The 22,068-nt window shown below is 42.8% G+C and overlaps 1 protein-coding gene and 1 long non-coding RNA gene across 3 annotated transcripts; one reads left to right on the top strand and one right to left on the bottom strand.

Moving 5' to 3' along the window:
- Positions 1-2,752: 2,752 nt before the first annotated feature.
- zfp36l1b (zinc finger protein 36, C3H type-like 1b) lies at positions 2,753-9,252 on the bottom strand. The gene is made up of 2 exons (XM_041865981.2): positions 9,091-9,252; positions 2,753-5,820 (listed from the first exon to the last, which is right to left on the bottom strand). The coding sequence occupies exons 1-2, from the start codon at positions 9,139-9,141 to the stop codon at positions 4,765-4,767; spliced, it is 1,107 nt and encodes a 368-aa protein (XP_041721915.2). The 5' UTR covers positions 9,142-9,252; the 3' UTR covers positions 2,753-4,764.
- Positions 9,253-9,383: 131 nt separating this feature from the next.
- Positions 9,384-18,843, top strand: LOC121552474. 2 transcript variants are annotated; one of them, XR_005997201.1, is made up of 4 exons: positions 9,384-9,451; positions 10,320-10,345; positions 18,492-18,583; positions 18,742-18,843. It is a non-coding gene; the product is annotated as an uncharacterized LOC121552474 (long non-coding RNA). The 2 variants fall into 2 exon arrangements; XR_005997202.1 differs by lacking the exons at positions 9,384-9,451; positions 10,320-10,345 and adding an exon at positions 10,409-10,448.
- Positions 18,844-22,068: the final 3,225 nt, after the last annotated feature.

The raw sequence follows: 22,068 nt of genomic DNA, 5'->3' as shown, positions 1-22,068 counted from the left end.
TATAATGTTATTGTATACTGTAGCGTTAAGATTTCCCTTCACTGGAACTAAGGTGCCTAGCCCGAACCATGAAAAACAGCCCCAGACCATTATTCCTCCTCCACCAAACTTTACAGTTGGCACTATGCATTGGGGCTGGTAGCGTTCTCCTGGATTCGTCTGTCGGACTGCCAGATGGTGAAGCGTGATTCATCACTCCAGAGAACGCGTTTCCACTGCTCCAGAGTCCAATGGCAGCGAGCTTTACACCACTCCAGCCGATGCTTGTTATTGTGCATGTTGATCTTAGGCTTGTGTGTGGCTGCTGGTCCATGGAAACCCATTTCATGAAGCTCCCGACAAACAGTTATTGTGCTGACGTTGTTTCCAGAGGCAGTTCGGAACTCGGTAGTGAGTGTTGCAACCAAGGACAGACGATTTTTAGCACTCGCCGGTCCGATTCTGTGAGCTTGTATGGCCTACCACTTCACGGCTGAGCCGTTGTTGCTCCTAGATGTTTCCACTTCACAATAATAGCACTTACAGTTGACCGGGGCAGCTCTGGAATGGCAGAAATTTGACAAACTGACTCTTTGGAAAGGTGGCATCATATGACGGTGCCACATTGAAAGTCACTGAGCTTTTCAGTAAGGCTATTCTACTGCCAATGTTTGTCTATGAAGATTGCATGGCTGTGTGCTTGATTTTGTACACCTGTCAGCAACGGGTGAGGTTGAAATAGCAGAATCTACTAATTATAAGGGGTGTCCACATACTTTTGTATATATAGTGTATATACTCAACAAAACATGCAACAATTTCAATAATTTTACTGAGTTACAGTTCATATAAGGAAATCAGTCAATTTAAATAAATAAATTAGGCCCTAATCTATGGATTTCACATCACTGGGCAGGGGCGCAGCCACTTAGGAGCCAGGCCCACACACTGGGGAGTCAGGCCCAGCCAATCAGAATGAGTTTTTCCCCACAAAAGGGCTTTATTACAGACAGAAATACTCCTCAGTTTCATCAGCTGTCTGGGTGGCTGGTCTCAGACGATCCCGCAGGTGAAGAAGCCGATGTGGAGGTCCTGAGCTGGCGTGGTTACACGTGGTCTGCGGCTGTGAGGTCGGTTGGACTTCCTGCCATATTCTCTAAAACAACGTTGGAGGCGGCTTATGGTAGAGAAATTAACATTACATTCTCTGGCAACAGCTCTGGTGGACATTTCTGCAGTCAGCATGCCAATTGCACACTCCCTCAAAACTTGAGACATCTGTGGCACATATTAGATTGGTATTTTATTGTCCCCAGCACAAGGTGCACCTGTGTAATGATCATGCTGTTTAATCACCTTCTTGATATGTCACACCTGTCAGGTGGATGGATTATCTTGGCAAAGGAGAAATTAGCTTTTTGTGCATATGGAACATTTCTGGGATTTTTTATTTCAGCTCATGACACATGGGACCAACACTTTACATGTGTTTATATTTGTTCAGTATATATAAGACACAGGAAAATCTATTTAGACTGCACTGGGCCTTTGAAGGCACAGTGATCCTCCTGCAGGAGTCTCTGCTCTAAGGAAACAGAAATCACTGATGTGCTAAGGATTCGCAGCACTTGAGAATATTTTACACCTCAAGGCAACACCCACCCACTTGTGGAAACAAGTACACTTCTCTCTAGTAAAGTTTCGCGCCTTGGGTGTTTCAGTCATTAGCAGGTAGAGGTTTGATTTCTAGGCTACATTCACAAAAGGGTTAAGGCAGCCGAGAGAGTACTAGAGAACTGAACCAACAAGGTCTTAGCTGGATCATGAGGTAAGAAGTAAATGAAACGAGATGTTTTTTTGCTTAGCAGCTCAGCATACTACAATGAAAACCAATCAATGCAGCCCCACTGTTTTGCTTTAAGTTTGTACTGACTTAGGAACCCGGCTGCTCCATTCATCTAACTTGTCTCTGTGAGGAAATTGGAGACAAGTCCAGGCCTCAGGGGAATCAGCCCTGGCTCTGCCTAGTGTGGAATAACAAATGAACTGAACCTGCAATTCATCAGCTCTAACAGGCCTAACTGAGGGACTGGGAGAGATCTGGGCCCAAACACATGGGAGAGTCAACACGGTAAAAGCTCAAGTCTCCTACCTTACAGTAACCATGGTGACACAGCATGTGAAAGGCAGATCTAGGTCCTCGAGACAAAAAGTAGCAACACTGAATGTTATGGCTGCTGTTCCTCAGTTGCTTTAACTCAACACAGTAAATCAGCCCTCCAACCCTCAACAATTGCTTCAGAGTGAGAGAGAGCGAAGGCACAGAAGTTGGATTTCCTGCCTTGGAAATATTTTCCTGGAAAACTGTTTAACAAATTTTTTGGTCTGACTGTATTTGGGGGGGTGAGAGTTAGCTAGCTTTTCACTGGGAACTTTCAAACAAAGTTCTCCAGTTTGCTGGTGTCTAGAGACTTTAGCGAGATAAGTCAAAGATATGCGGTAGGATAACAAAACATTGCTGTTTTTCCTCAAGATTTCAATAGCACCGCTTCACCCACATTAACTCTATGGTTCCCCTTCGATGCCCAGCCCAAATAGAGCCAGCACCTAAGACATGTGCTGCTTTCTCCACTGATAACGATTTTCACCCTAGTCATGTGATGTGAATGTTGCTGTATATGATTATTACATAAACCGTGATAAGGAAGAATTACAATGAAAAATGTTGCCAACCTCAGCCACAAACGACCCTTGTCAATCAGGAAGACAGACGTTCAATAGAAATATGGGTTTTATTAGTTTAAAGTTTAAACTGCAATCTGTCATTTAAAAAATACATGAGAACAAAGAAATTACTGTAGTGAACAGCAACAGCTGCTATAAAGAATACATTCAACTGTTGCTTTTCATGTCATGTGTCAATCCTGTTAACTACAAGAACAAGTTTAGGCTTAAAATCTGCTCTGTATTATAAAACGTGATAAAGGCACAACACTTGGGGATACCTGGAATGTATTGATAGGCACTTATGGGAACGGGTGGTCCAACAACATCATCAACTAAAAGTGCTAGTAAATGTATGCATGGTATTGCGGAATAGGTGAGCGTCCATAACTAACTTATTAAAATAAGAGTTTATTTGTCGTTTGCAGCATAAATTCTGGTTATATAGGCTAAGAGTGACTTCTTAAATACTAAAATGTATATTTTTTCCTGGTCAAAGGACAGTGAAATAACAGGAAGAGGACTGTTCCCCGCTTAGTCTACATTCTAGAGGGCCTTCGAGAGCTGCTGCTGCCCACAACTGGATGAGGGATTAAGACATCAAAATAGAGAACCTGAAAACCGCAGTCCAATACCAGGGAAGAGAAAAAACAATAAATAAAAACGCAAAAACCCATTTGCATTTTTTGTATTTAAATTAAGATTCACTTTCAAAATAAATCAAAGTGTAGTTACAAAACGAAAAATGTCATTGCAGTATAATATATTAACTGTAAAAAAAAAAGTCTTCACAATCTTACGATTAATACGGAAGATCATAATTTAACATAAAAGAAAATATATTCTATTGTTTCATTATCCAGATAAATACAAAATAAAAAAAATGCTTTAAGATCAGCAATAAATACATTTTGATAAGTTAAATAAGCAGTGACAAGCAAACCTTCATTTTGAAGGTTTTACAAAACAAACTAGACAATAATAATAATAATATAGTTGAACAGGGTGGAATCAATGGGAGAGCGTGTCGCTCATGTGATTTTCGACAGTGGCGACTGAGTTGTCATCTCAGTCAGCTATTGGGGGGGTGGGACTGGGAGAAGGAATATAGGCCAAGCTCAAATATTTAATGACCAGAGTTTACACTGATGAACGGTCCTACTCCTTCCACATAACTAGAGAAACCAAACAAGACCAGTAGACATTTTATAAGGGTTCTTAGTAGCACCAAAATAAAAATTATAACAATTATTCCAGCCCTGATTCTAAACAAAAACCATCACCTGTGTGTTTGTCCAGTCCTCATAATAAAATTAAAAAAGAGGAACATATTTTTTTTTGCAATCATTAGACGTGGAAAAAGTAACAATTGTAGTCCCACACATTTCTTGGCACACATTGATCGGACAACACCAAGGCACTTCATTGGAACTGATAGTCCAATCATTTTTTGCTGCTTTAATTTGAAGAGAAAGATTACCCTTTTTAAATGGAGCACGGATTTGTCACAAGTCCTCTCGAGGCGTAAAAGTATGGGAGGTTTGAAGATAGCTGTGGCACAGGGAGCAATGGCAATGTGAAGATATGCAGCACTGCTACACACAAAACGACAGGGGAATCCTGCATGGGACACACTGAAACTTCCCACAGACATGTCCTTATCCATCCCCTCTGATTTCTACTGTTCACCGTTATTGTAGCACATCACCCAGGGCCAACTTGCTACTCACGATTCTTGAGTGACCACTTGGCTGAATGATTGTTTGGGTAAAACAAAAACACACCTCTGTTGGCTAATTGAAGTAATCTGAGATGAGGGAGGGGGGGGTTCAGTGAGTGGGGGATAGGGGAGCTGAGGTTCCTCTGCAGCTGAGGCAAGCCACTTTCTGAGCATTCTGATTGGACTCAGTGGCTACAACACTGCTAAACAGAACCATGTCCACTTCTGGGTTGTAAACAAGGCCAGGAGACAAGGGAGGGGGACAGGACCGTGGGGGAGGCAGGCACTCACTTTCACTCTCACTCCATCCATCCAAGGCACTGGGTGGGGGTGTAGGCTCTCTAATCATCAGAGATGGAGAGCCTGCTGAAGATGGGCAGGCGGCGCGAGGCGTCCAGGCTGGGGGAGTCGGAGCCACTCTGACTGCCCAGGCTGCTCTGGTAGCCCTCCTGGTCGGAGAGAGAGTCCGGGGGACTGGGGGGAGACTCCGACATGGGCCGGAAGAAGCAGGGGGGAGGGGGGGAGGGGGGCGCCGGGGCCAGCAGGTTGGGCTCCAAGACAGGGGGCCCCCCTACTAGGCTGGGGCCAAACAGATTGACCAACTCCTGGCTGGAGTAGGTGAAGGGGTTGCTGGGCCACTCGCTCAGGTCCTCTGTAGTGAAGATGGGCGGCGGGGTGACCGAGGTGGGGCTGTCCTGTAGACCGCCCTGGCTGGGGAAGCCGGCGAAGCTGAAGCTGTGCTGGAGGCGGGGGCGCTCCATCTTGTTGAAACTGGAGAAGGGTGGTGGCGGGCCGCGGCGCTCCTCGGCGTTGTGGATGAAGTGGCAGCGAGGGCCGTAGGGGCAGAAGCCAATGGTGTGGAATGTGCGGCACAGCTCCGTCTTGTACTTGGGGTGGCGGCTCAGGCTACGCAGCTCGTGCATGCCGTGGGCAAACTGGCACTTGTCGCCGTACTTGCAGGTGCCGTTCTCCTCGAAGGGCCGGCACAGCTCCGTCTTGTAGCGGCTGGAGTTGACCTGCTGCTGCTGCTGGCCCTGGCTCTGCCCGCCGCCAAGGCACTGGAGCTGGCTGCCCGGCTTGAGGCGATCCCCGGTCTCAGAGAAGGAGCGGTCCCGGAAGCGGTTCTCCTTGTTGTTACTGCCACCACCACCACTCAGGAGCGAGGAGGGGTCTGCCTTGAGACTATTGATGAACTGGTTCTGGTTGAATTTAGCATTGGGGAGGGTGACCGAGTGGCGGCGCTGGAACAGCCCACTGCCCCCTGCAGAGGGGACCCCCACCACCTTCCTGTCCAGCAGGGAACCAGTGGGGGGGTTGTTGGCACCAGTGCAGACTGGGACAGACGTGGAGTGGGGCCCACCGAAAGTGTTGTTGTTGTAGTTAAACATCTTATTGTTCTGCAAAGAAAATAACACAGTCACGCTTAATAAAAGTGTCAATCAATGTCAATCAGTACTGAAAGGAAAATAAATACCCCTTCTCAATTCTCAAAAAAAGTTTGGAGCTAGCCGTGCATGGATTGAGGTTACAATTCAGACCCATTACAAAAGCAGATCCAGAATATTCATTTTACTTGCTAGTTCAACTGCACTATAGAAATAATGGTCTCCAAAGTCACAAGGTAAAGAAAATTGCGCAATCCGTTTACTCTAACTAGCTGTCAATCAAATAAAAAGCACTGCCAAACAATTATGGCCATAGCATGTGCACGTGACAGTAGGGACCTCAAATGTTCAGGCTGCTGCACCGATGCTATAGAGGCTCTAGTCTAAAGCGGCCAGATAAATTGTGTTTTAAAAAATGCTTTCACTCTCTAAATGGTTAAATGAGTGACAAAATATGTAATTGTTGCAAGAGTTTGAGTGGGAAACATATACTATCATCTTAAATTGACATGTTGAATTATTTTGCCATATTAAATTATTTTAGATTGTCCACATTAGGGGAAATTAGCACAGTTTGTTTTACTACCTTAAACAACCTTGCATTTTCACCCCATCAAATTTTGTGGAATTACACATCCTTTTTACCTCTGATTGGTAGGTTTGTGCAGTATACCGGGGTATTTGAAAATAGCCGCTGGATGGTTTTTGATTATATATATATATATATATATATATATACACACACACACACTTTTTAAGTAAATACCTGCAGTCAACTTGTGAAATACATCAGGAGATAGAAGAATGCGTTCATTTCACCAGTCACAATTTTTCATTATAAAGCTTACCGGTAGTCCCCAGTCAGGTGGTGTTTGTTTACAAGCACAAAACGACAAGAGACTGGGGCTTTGTGAGTCACTCACTGTTGTGCAGCCAGGTGATCTAGGTGATCTAGTTACAGTATGGAATTCACAACTAAATGTTTACCAGCTATATAAATAACTATTAAGTTAACTGTCTAAAATGTGCTAAATGCTCTGCATTTGGTTTGCTAATTTAGTAGCTAGTTAGCCATCTTGATAAGTGGTTAGCTTCTTCCAAAATAAATTTTCGCTTGGTAACAGCAGAGAATCCCCTCCTGGATCAAGAGCCTTGCTGTCTAATATTTGTTTTGTGCGTGCAGTAAACTGTGTAGCATTTTTTAGTTACTTGTATAACTTTGAGTTGGGATGTCTGTCCTGCAAATACTTTAGGTCAAAGAATATGAAATGTTTGCAATGCACTCGTTAGCATTATCTATGGGAATTTACATGTTCTGGTTACGCATTGCTAACCTTCGAATTACAATAGCGCCCCTTGTGTTAATTGCCAGTATTACCAAATATCCTGGTATGGCACAAGGTCAGTATGAAGGTATGACAATCTGAATACCGCCCAAGCCTACAGATTGGTTGTGTTAGTATAAAAGTTTAGTCCTCATGATGACATAAGATCAATTGCTTAAAACAGATCGATATCTTTGGTTTTGTGACATGCTCTGGGGTGTGCAGGACTTAGAACGTGGAGTTACATTTTCTAACTCTGAAATGGCACAAAAAAAATCAGGAGGTCTCTAAAGGTCGCTGGCCACACACACACACACACACACTAACACTGATTAGACAGTCAAACTATCACTTAAAAAGCAGCCAACCGTTGTCACAGTTGATATCCTATCCAGTTTAGTAATTCGTTGAAGTTAACAGAAAAAGTGGTTTGTTCCCTTTTCCATGATGGCAGCCTCCCGAAATCAACATCTGACATTCCAAAAGTTCTCATCTAACCAACCATGTATAGGTTATTCCAAGTTTCCGTGTGGCCTTTGAAGTGTTAGTTTAAAGAGGCTACACCCCAAACGTGTGACCCTGTTCTATTGATTTCAGCATAATATCGATGGAAGTGATTAACAACAAGTGATGTACACATTATTCCCAGATTACAAGTGGCTTTTTGAGCTGTGTTAGTTTTAACAGGACGTGAAACCTCATCTCCACCCTCTCGCGCAATTGATTTTAACATGATAATCGAGATGAGTATTGACAAAACAGTGTTGCGTTTCTTTTTAGGTAAGGTTTGTATCAAAATGCAACATTCCAAAATGTAGCTCACTGTTCTGCAAGTTGTCTCTAACCAGTGATGGAAAAATAGTTCGGGCTTTTGGTGCATGTGCAGTTTAAGGTGCTCCTTTAAAAAAATACAAATTATATTATTACTGTTGTTGCACATGTATGTGTAGATAAACATAAAATATACTATGTTTACTTTTTCTGAATATTGGTTATTGAGTTGGACACTTTAAAACTGTTTTGACATTGGGCTATTTATCAAAAGGTCTCGTCAACAGGAAGCAGAGACAGCATCATTTAAGTTAATATAAAATGAACTTTCAACATTAATTGTACTTAATCAGGTAATAACTGCTGATATGTGTCCAAAAACGTGCTGTGATTGATTTATTTTGATGATATACCAGAAATCAGCAAAACTGGTATGTTCTGCCTAGTGATAAGCACCAATGCCTGTTACATAGATAGCTAAGAGAAGACAATCGAGTATAACGATAACCAGTAAACATCGTGTAATCTACTTCAAAAGTCATAGCTTTATAGATAAACACAGTATTCAAATGCTGACATGTAACCTTTGCAGCCAATGTTTTCAAAACTTAGGCACAACTGTTTACAATTCGTATTGTGTATTTCCATAACGTTATCCGTGCGCGAGACAGCACAGCTTGCACACACAACGCGTAAATGGTTGCAAGAAAACTAGTAACAGCTAGGGTTGAATCCGCCTGTTCCTCCTTCTCAACCAAATAGCTGGCATGCCATGCGATGTGAACCCATAGTTAAGATGGCTACGTGCTGCATTTTCAAATAATCATTTTTGCGATCACTTTGCTAGCTACTAAATAATAATAAACTAACATTTAAAATAGATTATAAATTCACGACGCTAACTACTCGAAGCTAGACCCAGACCAGAAAAAAAAACAACGTGACAGAAGCAGTACGTTGCCTGGTAAACTAGCTAATTATTACAAAGTACTGAATTGTTAACGGACAGTAAACACATTATTCTTTGTCATCAGTTTGTCACCTACAATCCAAAACGTGCATATAGTACTCGCTGACGTTTGCTGAACAATCCCGAAAAAATTCATGAACTATGCTAAACTAACCAAGTTAACTAGCTAGAAATTAGCTAGCCCTCGGCTCGAAGCAAGCAATAAACATTCATTACCTTGTTAATTTCGTAGTAGTCGAAGAAAGGAGAAACGATACTTGCTGTCATTTTTGTTGAGTGGATATTGTAAAGAAAATATAAAATAAGCTATCTAAAGCACAGGGCTGGTGGTAAATCCAGGTTGAAGTGTTATTACTGCCCTGCAGGGAGCCCCCTCTGTCCTGCAACAGTTGTGCGCAGTTCCTTTTTAAAAGGCGGTATGCATGGTTATTTCTGCTGGGAGGGGCCTGAGTTTGATTGACATAAGTAACTGTCTCGCCCTCACCACTTACTTCTTGCTTTTCAGAGCAGCCCTTTTTCAAACTTTTTTGGGCCAGGGACCAGCAAGGCATGGCTTATTCCTCTGGGGACCGCTTTGGTAAAACATTATTGAAACTCGCTTTTTCTTTATAAAAACACACATTTTATTTCATTTATTTTTACTTTACACTAAATTAATGAATTTTGTATTTACTCGGCTTCCTTCTTTGTTGGTCTGTCTATCTGTTTGCCTGCCTGTCTGTCTGTCTGTCTGTCTGTCTGTCTGTGTTGTACTCATGGGCAGTGTCTCTCTCTGTGCTTTCTTCATGGGCTGTCTTCAGGGGCTGTCTGTTTGTCTGTCTGTATGGGCTGTGTTCTGGGGCTGTCTGTCTATAAATAAAAAACAATACAAATATAATTTAGTCATTATACACAATCACATTACCTGTGCTGTCAATAAAAACAATGTAACAACTGAATCTTTATAAACAAATACATATTTCATTCTATCGATATATACATTATTTAGAAAATGGAATAGTACAAGATGTTTGACTCACCTAATCATTGAGATGAGTGTGCCTGTCTCTTGGACACCAACCGTTCAAACGACGGAGGGAAGGAGGAGAGGGACACTCAAGGTGTTTTTAACAGCCAGTCTGCTGCGATATTTGGATTTTTTTGCAGCAAGAGAGGAGAAGCTGGTCTCACATAAGTAGGTAGAATAAAAAGGGATTAACGTCTTCACTGCCATCTCGCTGAGTTGCGGGTACACTAAAAAAATTAGGGGTTCAACAAGGGTTCTTCTAAGAACCTCAAAGTTCTTCAAAGAACCTTATGGTTCTTGGCACTGGAAATTGCCCCCAAAAGGTTCTTCCAAGAACCCCATAGGAGGTGGGGTTCACCGAGGAACCTCCTTATGTAGGCTATAAGAATATGTTGAAGGCAGATGACTGAACTGCTCACTTTTGTGTCTGTGTCTGCAGGTATGCAGAGGTGGAGGCATACAAAGGTATGTCAATAGGTATTGGTATGTTATTATGCAGATCACATTTACCATCCTCCTCCCTTACCTCTTCAATGAAAATCCCAGAGGCCTCTACATTATGGACAAGGTATTTGTATAAAAAACATTATCAAAAGTGAAGTTTTTTTTCATTCACATTTACCACAAAAACCAAGGTATGAATACTGCCATGTGCATGGTTTTTAAAAAGATCTGTATAATTACTTTTTTTGGATTCACACACTTCACCCTCCCTACATCTCTGATGAATATAACAGGAAAGCTGTTCGATCACCATGCACTGCAAAATCATTCTGGATATGGATAGAGAGAACATCAACACATTAGTATCAACACGACAGAGGATATCAAATCAAATCAAATTTTATTGGTCACATGCGCCGAATACAACAGGTGCAGACATTACAGTGAAATGCTTACTTACAGCCCTTAACCAACAGTGCATTTATTTTAAACAAAAAAAGTAAAAATAAAACAACAACAATAAAAGTGTTGAGAAAAAAAAGAGCAGAAGTAAAATAAAGTGACAGTAGGGAGGCTATATATACAGGGGGGTACCGTTGCAGAGTCAATGTGCGGGGGCACCGGCTAGTTGAGGTAGTTGAGGTAATATGTACATGTGGGTAGAGTTAAAGTGACTATGCATAAATACTTAACAGAGTAGCAGCAGCGTAAAAAGGATGGGGTGGGGGGGGCAGTGCAAATAGTCCGGGTAGCCATGATTAGCTGTTCAGGAGTCTTATGGCTTGGGGGTAGAAGCTGTTGAGAAGTCTTTTGGACCTAGACTTGGCACTCCGGTACCGCTTGCCGTGCGGTAGCAGAGAGAACAGTCTATGACTAGGGTGGCTGGAGTCTTTGACAATTTTGAGGGCCTTCCTCTGACACCGCCTGGTATAGAGGTCCTGGATGGCAGGAAGCTTTGCCCCAGTGATGTACTGGGCCGTACGCACTACCCTCTGTAGTGCCTTGCGGTCGGAGGCCAAGCAGTTGCCATACCAGGCGGTGATGCAACCAGTCAGGATGCTCTCGATGGTGCAGCTGTAGAATTTTTTGAGGATCTGAGGACCCATGCCAAATCTTTTTAGTCTCCTGAGGGGGGAATAGGCTTTGTCGTGCCCTCTTCACGACTGTCTTGGTGTGTTTGGACCATGATAGTTCGTTGGTGATGTGGACACCAAGGAACTTGAAGCTCTCAACCTGTTCCACTACAGCCCCGTCGATGAGAATGGGGGGCGTGCTCAGTCCTCTTTTTTTTTCCTGTAGTCCACAATCATCTCCTTTGTCTTGGTCACGTTGAGGGAGAGGTTGTTGTCCTGGCACCACACGGCCAGGTCTCTGACCTCCTCCCTATAGGCTGTCTCATCGTTGTCGGGTGATCAGGCCTACCACTGTTGTGTCGTCGGCAAACTTAATGATGGTGTTGGAGTCGTGCCTGGCCATGCAGTCATGGGTGAACAGAGAGTACAGGAGGGGACTGAGCACGCACCCCTGAGGGGCCCCCGTGTTGAGGATCAGTGTGGCAGATGTGTTGTTACCTACCCTTACCACCTGGGGGCGGCCCGTCAGGAAGTCCAGGATCCAGTTGCAGAGGGAGGTGTTTAGTCCCAGGATCCTTAGCTTAGTGATGAGCTTAGAGGGCACTATGGTGTTGAATGCTGAGCTGTAGTCAATGAATAGCATTCTCACGTAGGTGTTCCTCTGGACATTGGACCCGCTGGACATATACCCATTGGACTTGGGGCTCGGCTGGGAGTTTACCTCATCTTTGGATTTTTATATTCTGGTTTGACACTAAAATCATAATAAACACTGACAACTGAAATATTGTGTTATTGTTGTGTGTATTATTATTAATAATAGGGGAGGGGGGAGTTCAGAAATGTACCCAAAAAGGTTATTCAAAATGTTCTTTGAAGATCCATTAAAAGGGGTTCTTTGAAGAACCATTTTAAAGGGATCTTCGAAGAACTTAGAGGTTCCCCCAAATTCCCTAAATTTGAAGAAACCCTAAAGGATACTCCAGGAACCTTTTCTTTTTAGAGTGTACATTATGGACAAGGTGCCTTGCAAAAGTATTCATCCCCCTTGGCGTTTTTCCTATTTTGTTGCATAACAACCTGTAATTTAAATGGATTTTTATTTGGATTTCATCTAAAGTACATACACAAAATAGTCCAAATTGGTGAAGTGAAATGAAAAAAATAACTAGTTTCAAAAAATTCAAAAAAATAAATAACTGAAAAGTGGTGCATGCATGTGTATTCACCCCCTTTGCTATGAAGCCCCTAAATAAGATCTGATGCAACCAATTACCTTCAGAAGTCACATAATTAGTTAAATATAGTCCACCTGTGTGCAATCTAAGTGTCACATGATTTCAGTATATGTACAGTTGTGGTCAAAAGTTTTGAAAATGACACAAATACTAATTTTCACAAAGTCTGCTGCCTCAGTTTTGATGATGGCAATTTGAATTGCAATTAATTGCAAAGTTCCTCTTTGCCATGAAAATGAACTTAATCCCAAAAAAACATTTCCACTGCATTTCAGCCCTGCCACAAAAGGACCAGCTGCCATCATGTCAGTGATTATCTCGTTAACACAGGTGAGAGTGTTGACGAGGACAAGGCTGGAGATCACTCTGTCATGCTGATTGAGTTATAATAACAGACAGGAAGCTTTAAAAGGAGGGTTGTGCTTGAAATCATTGTTCCTCCTCTGTTAACCATGGTTACCTGCAAGGAAACACGTGCCGTCATCATTGCTTTGCACAAAAAGGGTTTCACAGGCAAGGATATTGCTGCTAGTAAGATTACACCTAAATCAACCATTTATCGGATCATCAAGAACTTCAAGGCGAGAGGTTCAATTGTTGTGAAGAAGGCATCAGGGCGCCCAAGAAAGTCCAGCAAGCGCCAGGACCGTCTCCTAAAGTTGATTCAGCTGCAGGATCGGGGCACCACCAGTGCAGAACTTGCTCAGAAATGGCAGCAGGCAGGTGTGAGTGCATCTGCACGCACAGTGAGGCGAATACTTTTGGAGGATGGCCTGGTGTCAAGAAGGGCATCAAAGAAGCCACTTCTCTCTAGGAAAAACATCAGGGACAGACTGATATTCTGCAAAAGGTACAGGGATTGGACTGCTGAGGACTGGGGTAAAGTCATTTTCTCTGATGAATCCCCTTTCCAATTGTTTGGGGCATCCGGAAAAAACCTTGTCCAGAGAAGACAAGGTGAGCGCTACCATCAGTCCTGTGTCATGCCAACAGTAAAGCATCCTGAGACCATTCATGTGTGGGGTTGCTTCTCAGCCAAGGGAGTGGGCTCACTCACAATTTTGCCTAAGAACACAGCCATGAATAAAGAATGGTACCAACACATCCTCCGAGAGCAACTTCTCCCAACCATCCAAGAACAGTGTGGTGATGACCAATGCCTTTTCCAGCATGATGGAGCACCTTGCCATAAGGCAAAAGTGATAACTAAGTGGCTCGGGAACAAATCATCAACATTTTGGGTCCATGGTCAGGAAACTCCCCAGACCTTAATCCCTTTGAGAACTTGTGGTCGATCCTCAAGAGGCGGGTCGTCAAACAAAAACCCACAAATTCTGACAAACTCCAAGCATTGATTATGCAAGAATGGGCTGCCATCAGTCAGGATGTGGCCCAGAAGTTAATTGACAGCATGCCAGGGCGGATTGCAGAGGTCTTGAAAAAGAAGGGTCAACACTGAAAATATTGACTCTTTGCATAAACTTAATGTAATTGTCAATAAAAGCCTTTGACACTTATGGAATGCTTGTAATTATACTTCAGTATACCATAGTAACATCTGACAAAAATATCTCATAACACTGAAGCAGCGAACTTTGTGAAGACCAATACTTGTGTAATTCTCAAAACTTTTGACCACGACTGTACACCTGTTCTGAAAGGCCCCAGAGTCTGCAACACCACTAAGCAAGGGGCACCACCAAGCAAGCGGCACCATGAAGACCAAGGAGCTCTCCAAACAGGTCAGGGACAAAGTTGTGGAGAAGTACAGATCAGGGTTGGGTTATAAAAAAATATCAGAAAATTTGAACATCCCACGGAGCACCATTAAATCCATTATTTTAAAAAAATGGAAAGAATATGGCACCACAACAAACCTGCCAAGAGAGGGCCGCCCACCAAAACTCACGGACCAGGCAAGGAGGACATTAATCAAAGAGGCAACAAAGAGACCAAAGATAACCCTGAAGGAGCTGCAAAGCACCACAGCGGAGATTGGAGTATCTGTCCATAGGACCACTTTAAGCCGTACACTCCACAGAGCTGGGCTTTACAGAAGAGTGGCCAGAATAAAGCCATTGCTTAAAGAAAAGAATAAGCAAACACGTTTGGTGTTCGCCAAAAGGCATGTGGGAGACTCCCCAAACATGTGGAAGAAGGTACTCTGGTCAGATGAGACTAAAATTGAGCTTTTTGGCCATCAAGGAAAACGCTATGTCTGGCGCAAACCCAACACCTCTCATCACCTGGAGAACACCATCCCCTCAGTGAAGCATGGTGGTGGCAGCATCATGCTGTGGGGATGTTTTTCATCGGCAGTGACTGGGAAACTGGTCAGAATTGAAGGAATGATGGATGGCGCTAAATACAGGGAAATCCTTGAGGGAAACCTGTTTCAGTCTTCCAGAGATTTGAGACTGGGACGGAGGTTCACCTTCCAGTAGGACAATGACCCTAAGCATACTGCTAAAGCAACACTTGAGTGGTTTAAGGGGAAACATTTAAATGTCTTGGAATGGCCTAGTCAAATCCCAGACCTCAATCCCATTGAGAATCTGTGGTATGACTTAAAGAGTGCTGTACACCAGCGGAACCTATCCAACTTGAAGGAGCTGGAGCAGTTTTTCCTTAAAGAATGGGCAAAAATCCCAGTGGCTAGATGTGCCAAGCATATAGAGACATACCCCAAGAGACTTGCAGCTGTCGTGTGCATGTTTTGTTAATCATCTGTATAATTACTATTTTTTGGATTCGCAGACTTCACCCTCCCTACAGCTCTGATTTACATTTACATCATTTAGCAGACGCTCTTATCCAGAGCGACTTACAGTTAGTGCATACATTATTATTTTTATACTGGCCCCCCGTGGAAATCGAACCCACAACCCTGGCGTTGCAAACACCATGCTCTACCAACTGAGCTACCTCCCTGCCGGCCATTCCCTCCCCTACCCTGGACGACGCTGGGCCAATTGTGCGCCGCCCCATTGGTCTCCCGGTTGCGGCCGGCTACAGCAGAGCCTGGATACGAACCAGGATCTCTAGTGGCACAGTTAGCACTGTGATGCAGTGCCTTAGACCACTGCGCCACTCGGGAGATGATATAACAGGAAACCTGTTCGATCACCATGCACTGCAAAATCATTCTGGCTATGGATACAAAGAACATCAGCACATTAACATCAACATGCCAATATCAACATGCCAGGGGATATACCCATTGGACTCGGGGCTCTGCTGGGAGTTTACCTTATATTTAGATTTATTTTATTCTGCTTTGCCACTAAAATCCTAATAAAAACGGACAACTAAAATATTGTGTTATTGTTGTTATTGTTAAGCGTATTACCAATAATAATAATAATACAAATAATAATAGGGGAGGGGGGAGTAGTTCAAAAATTTACCCCAAAAGGTTATTCAAAAGGTTATTTGAGGATCCATTAAAAGGGGTTCTTTGAAGAACCCTTTTAAAGAGTTCTTCGAAGAACTTATAGGGGTTCCCCCACAGTTTCAATTTGAAGAACCCCTAAAAGGATCCTCCAGGAACCTTGACTTTTTAGAGTGTATGGCAAGTATTTATTTGATTCAAATATGCCGCTGACCCCCAAAAATACCAATCATATTCAAGACAAATTTCCCCCGGACCAGCAAGTATTCCTCCATGGACAGGCGCTGAACCAGAGTTTGAGAAAGGCTGTTGTAGCAATACATCTTTTAGAGTTTTGGTGCATCATTTTATTAAATAGTTTTCTTTTTTCTTCCAGTAAAAATGTATGTTTATTGCTTCATGATTTGTTGCCCTCTTGCCTTTTTGATGCTTTAGAATTCATTACAGGGGACTTGTGATTAGGCTGTCTTGGCTGTTGGTTCAATAAGCATAGAGGTAAACATCCATGATGTGCATATTATTTACAAAGTGGCTATATGCGTCCGTCAATGACTCAACACTATCTTTCCAAAATATGCAATAAATTCCTAATGAAAATTGTTTATGACAAACCAAGGCCAGGCTATATCTGAATGGATCACAAACATAGCCTACTCCTGAATGTCAGAAACCTGAGGAGGACGCTGTTGAGGGTGTTGTTTCAAGGGTGACGTCACCATGGAAGAGGTCCAATAGCTGAATTCCTCAGCTAATTTCAGATACTGTGATATCTGGTTTCTAATCTGACATTTTAGGCTACCTGTTGCGGGTTCAAACACTACTCAAAGAAAAGCCATGTGTGTCAGTATGGTCTTCGGGGGACTTTTAGTCAACTGATGAAAAACTGAACAGCGTTTGCATGATTTGGTTCAACAATATTCTCTCTGATAGCGTGTGTGTGTGTGTCTGACTACACAAACGGTTAACTAATGTTTGCTAGCTAGCTAAATATCGACTGGTGGGCTAACTAGTTAGGCACCTTGGTTGGCTAGTTAGCTACATTAGCTAAAGTTGGTGAGCTAGCTCACAAAGGACTTGTGGCCTCAATGTTTCCCCATACAAAACACAGAAACGGTTTTGTTCCACGAGTGCATCTGTTGTACAAGACTAATCAAATTACCTGTGAAGTCAGTTAGAAATGTCAGCAGGGATGGAAATTAAGCTAGCCCGAGGCAAGTACTTTTCAGATTCGGCTAGTAGACAATGTGCCAAACTAGCCTGACACCGCAGTGAAATGTTGCTTTACAAACATCGCATGCCACAGATTTAGGACCTGAATGTAGAAGTCGTGGTCTGCTGGCCATTGTCCAACATCCTTTTGTTACATCCCTGCATGTCAGTCCCTTTCAGACGATCCCCTATCACTGTTGGTCCTCCTCAGTGACCTAATTTACGGCTGAGGATTTTAACTCTCCTCTTGAGAATTAGTGTAGAATAAGAAGTGCAGTCGTATAGCTCATCGCAATACTTGGGTTGTGGGTTCGTTTCCCACGGGGGGCCAGTATGAAAATGTATGCACTCACTAACTGTAAGTCGCTCTGGATAAGAGCGTCTGCTAAATGACTAAAATGTAAATGTAATGTAAATACTTCACCTCTTCGGGCATATAGTACCCTAGACTGTCTGATCACAGTGGTGTAAAGTACTTAAGTAAAAACACTTTAAAGTACTACTTAAGTGTTTTTTGGGGTATCTGTACTTTACTTTGCTATTTTTTGACTACTTTTAATTTTACTCCACTACATTCCTAAAGAAAATAATGTACTTTTTACTCCTTACATTTTCCCTGACACCCAAAAGTACTTGTTACGTTTTGAATGCTTAGCAGGACAGGAAAATTGTCTAATTCACGCACTTATCAAGAAAACGTCCCTGGTCATCCCTACTGCCTCTGATCTGGCAGACTCACTAAACACAAATGCTTCATTTGTAAATGATGCCTGGGTGTTGAAGTGTGCCCCTGGCTATCCGTAAAATATATTGTGCCGTCTGGTTTGTTTAATATAAGGAATTTGAAATAATTTATTAATTAATAATATATTTTAGAGATTTCATTTACTTTTGATACTTAAATACATTTAAAACCAAATGCTTTTAGACTTTTACTCAAGTAGTATTTTACTGGGTGACTTTCACTTTTACTTGAGTCATTTTCTTTTAAGGTATCTTTACCTTTACTCAAGTATGACAATTGGGTACTTTTCCCACCACTGCCTGGTCATCTAGTTGAGCATTCTAGATAATTCCTCCATCCCAGCAGAAAATCCCAACCATTGTAGGATTTTAGATGTGCAGATAGAGCAAAGCCCAGTCTATTTTACCGTTACTATAGTCAAGTCTGTGGGTTATGATATTTTAATATAGATGTTATCATTTTAGTAATCAACTTAGCTAGCTAGTAAAATTAACTTTTTTTTGTCTTTCAGATGGGCGGACCGGAAACCCAGTGACAACACTTGGGTCTGTAGCTGCCATTTTCCGGTGGGAAAGAGAAATGGCCCTGTATTTACCAGAAAAGGTAGCTCATCCACCATGGCAGAAGAGGAAGAGCAAAACTGTTGATTGGGAATCAAGAACAAACAATGAGGGATGATGATTGGGTGTTGAGTATGATAAACAATGTGTTTTCTGTCCAGATAAAGATGGTGATACAGCAAATGTCTCTTTGTTTTCCAGTCCAATAGGAGTGCATCCCTCAGGCCATCCGGTGCATAGACATCTTGTGCCAGTGTGATCCAGTTGTGGAGACATATAGCAGATCGAGCCTGTGGACGGACAGGCCAGTAACTCATCAAATATGATACAATATTTTCTAAAACATTGAATTTGTAGATGTATAAAAATGTTGACTCTATGTCCCCTTTTCCCCATGTTTTAGACCCCACCAGACCATCCGGCGAGGCACCCGGGATCCAAGACCCCGTGACCCAAAGCCCTGACTCCTGCACATTCATCCCTGTAGCCATTTGCCTTGATGCCTCACTGGATGGTCTGGTGCCCTCCTCTTCATTATCTGTGCCCCACTTTACAGACAACACCTCATCCAACGACTGATCTGAGGACCCTTTTTAGCAGTGATGGAGTAACGCGCTTGGCCCTAACCACTGCTCCATAATTGCTGGCCGTCAACCTCCCTCTCCTCATGGTGTGCCAATTGGGGTTGGTGCGCTGTCCAACTGTTACCTGCCCTATAGCCTCCTGCTGCTCCACCGACAGCACCATACCAGCCAGGATGGTGCCCTTGTTTTTTAACAATGTCCGGTACAGACAAGGATGACAGAGAGGGTAGCGGTTGTTCTGGCTCAGGTTCAAGGAGACATGCCATTCCACTGAACCTGTCCCGGAGACGGTTCCTTAGCCACTGAAGATCCTCCTCTCTGGGCTCTAGGGACAGAGGCTTATAGTCTTCGACCGGGTGCAGGTCCTCCACTGACTGACTGCACCTGGTTGGGCACGGCTGGCTTCCTCCACTCGCATTCCACATACGTACGGACGATATTGTGAACCGCCAAAATAGGCTGCATGGCTACACTTATGAGCTCCACGGAGGCATTCACATGTGGTAGAGAGAATCCCCTGGTCACCTATAGAGACCTGCCAAGAGGAAGGATGTTAAGTGCCACATGCCTTTCAATGCATGAGTTTGAACAACTTGAAATGCATTCGTTGTAAGAAATGCGCTATATAAATAAAGATTGATTTGGTTGATGACATTACAGCTGTAGAATATTTAATTAACTGTAATTTTCACGAGGACAAGTGCATTTTTTTCTATTAATTTTTTAATTTGTAACTTGGGATTTTACCACTTGACATATCAATCATATAGTGGGAAGGATCCTATGAATCAAGACTGTGTGAATGCATGTACCGCTCCAAATATATAAATACTGTGCCTTTGAAGTCTCTGGTCATGAAACTACAATACAGACTGGATGTCTAAACAAAGTCAATTCTGCATGTCAAAAGATTTTTAGATTCATTCTCATCAATGACAACATTCTAGACCTGAGTTATCACTAATCAAAGTCTGGTATCCGGGGTAATCTGGTTAATGATTATATAATTGATTAAGTGGCTCCTTTCTTGTTGAATGTTGACAGCTGTATAGAACACATTGTTTTGCTAAGATGCTCAAACTTAACTTAATAGCTACACTCACTGACACAGGATAAACTTTATCCCTGATGCTGACCAAACCGGTAAGTGGCCCCTCAGTATAGTTGCACTTCTTCACGTGGCCAGACTTATAGTGGTCTTCTCCCCTTTTCATGCTCTTATGCTCTGTCACGACTTCCTCCGAAGCTGCCTCCCCTCCTTGTTCGGGCAGGCTTCGGCGTTCGTTGTCACCGGCCTTCTAGCCACTGCCGCTCCATATCTCATCATTCCATTTGTCTTGTCTTATCAATTACACACACCTGGTTCATATTTCCCTCATTAGTACGTGTTTAAGTGTTCCCTCTGCCCCCCTTGTCCTTGTGGGTGATTGTTCATTGTGAGGATTAGTAACTCGGTTGAGCTCAGTATTTTCCCCGTGTGCATGTTTGTTCCAGTGCGCCTGTTTTGCGCACTGGACTAGTTACACTGGATTACGGAATAAACTCTGTATACTGTGATTTACCCTCCTGCGCCTGACTCCTTCAAATCACGCATCACATGCTCATCCTTGAAACATGCCATAAGGTCTGAAATAGACATCAAAGTTGACATACTGTACAAATAATTATCTAGGCTAAGTAATACAAAATAAATAAAATCTACTGCTCTGCTAACTAGCTAGCTAAAGTGTAGTCAGTGGCTAGCTAAAACAGAGAAAGGGGACGTAAGAAGTTCAATGATTGGACACAGGCATACTATACAAACTTATCTAGGCTAAGTAAATAAAAAAGTTTTTTGATCTACTGCTCTGCTAACTAGCCAGCTAAAGTGTAGTGAGTGACTAGCTAAGACAGAGAAAGGGGACATAAGAAGTTCATGGATTGGACACAGAAGGTCTCTGGTCACGTTGGTGAATGGTAGCTGACAGTGTCGGCTAGTTAGAATTTCAAATTTCTTAGAGTAAATTGAAGCGACTATATTGATAAAACTCACCTTGTCCGAGAAATAATTACACGGTTATCAAAACATCACGCCAGGGTAAGCCTACACGATACACAGATGAAGTAGTTCTAAAATCCCAGATGCAAAAATGAATGGTGAAAAAATTGTTGGAACCATTACCGGGTTTTACCGCTAGGTTTTATGGGTATTATGACGTGTCCACTGTGCCAGACTATTTTCAACCTGTGTTTGTGTGTGTGTGGATTCAAATAAAGTATTTAAAAAGTGAGAGATGGAGAGTTATTATTAGTCAATTATTAGTTTGACTCCTCATTGTGTATGAGAGGGACATACATACTTCCCATGCTTCGACAGTTCCCGGTGACCAGCGTTTAAAAAACGACCAGAGTATGGTTTCCACATAATTATTTCACCCTTAACTTCCTTCGAGCAAGGAAGCCAATGCTTGTATTTCCCCAGCTAAATACATATCAGTGTAACACTATTGATTCCGTCCCTCTCCTCGCCCAAACCTAGGCTTGAACCAAGGACCCTCTGAAACATCGACAACAGTCACCCTCGAAGCATCGTTACCTAATGCTAATGCAGAGCAAGGGAAACATCTACTTCAAGGTCTCAGAGCGAGTGACGTCACTGATTGAAACACTACTAGCTAGCACTGCTAACTAGCTAGCCATTTCACACCTGTTACATCAGCACAACTCATGTGGCCTTAAAAGGTGAATTTCACTCTGGGGGAATCTGGGCTTGTTTTCAACATGTCTGAGGCATTTCTAGAACAGTGTTTCATAATTGCCCAGGAGGAAGGCAGGTCAGGGCTTCGTGTGCTGAATGATACACCCTATGACGGCTTCCGGTGTATTGATGCGGGGGTCGAGATCTAAAATACATGTAGTCCTGCTTTGTGGCATTTCGCAAAGGCTCTATGTTATACTGATCACA

This window comes from Coregonus clupeaformis, chromosome 36, assembly GCF_020615455.1.
Source record: "Coregonus clupeaformis isolate EN_2021a chromosome 36, ASM2061545v1, whole genome shotgun sequence".
Lineage (NCBI taxonomy): Eukaryota > Metazoa > Chordata > Actinopteri > Salmoniformes > Salmonidae > Coregonus > Coregonus clupeaformis.
This window is presented reverse-complemented; position numbering and strand designations above follow the sequence as displayed.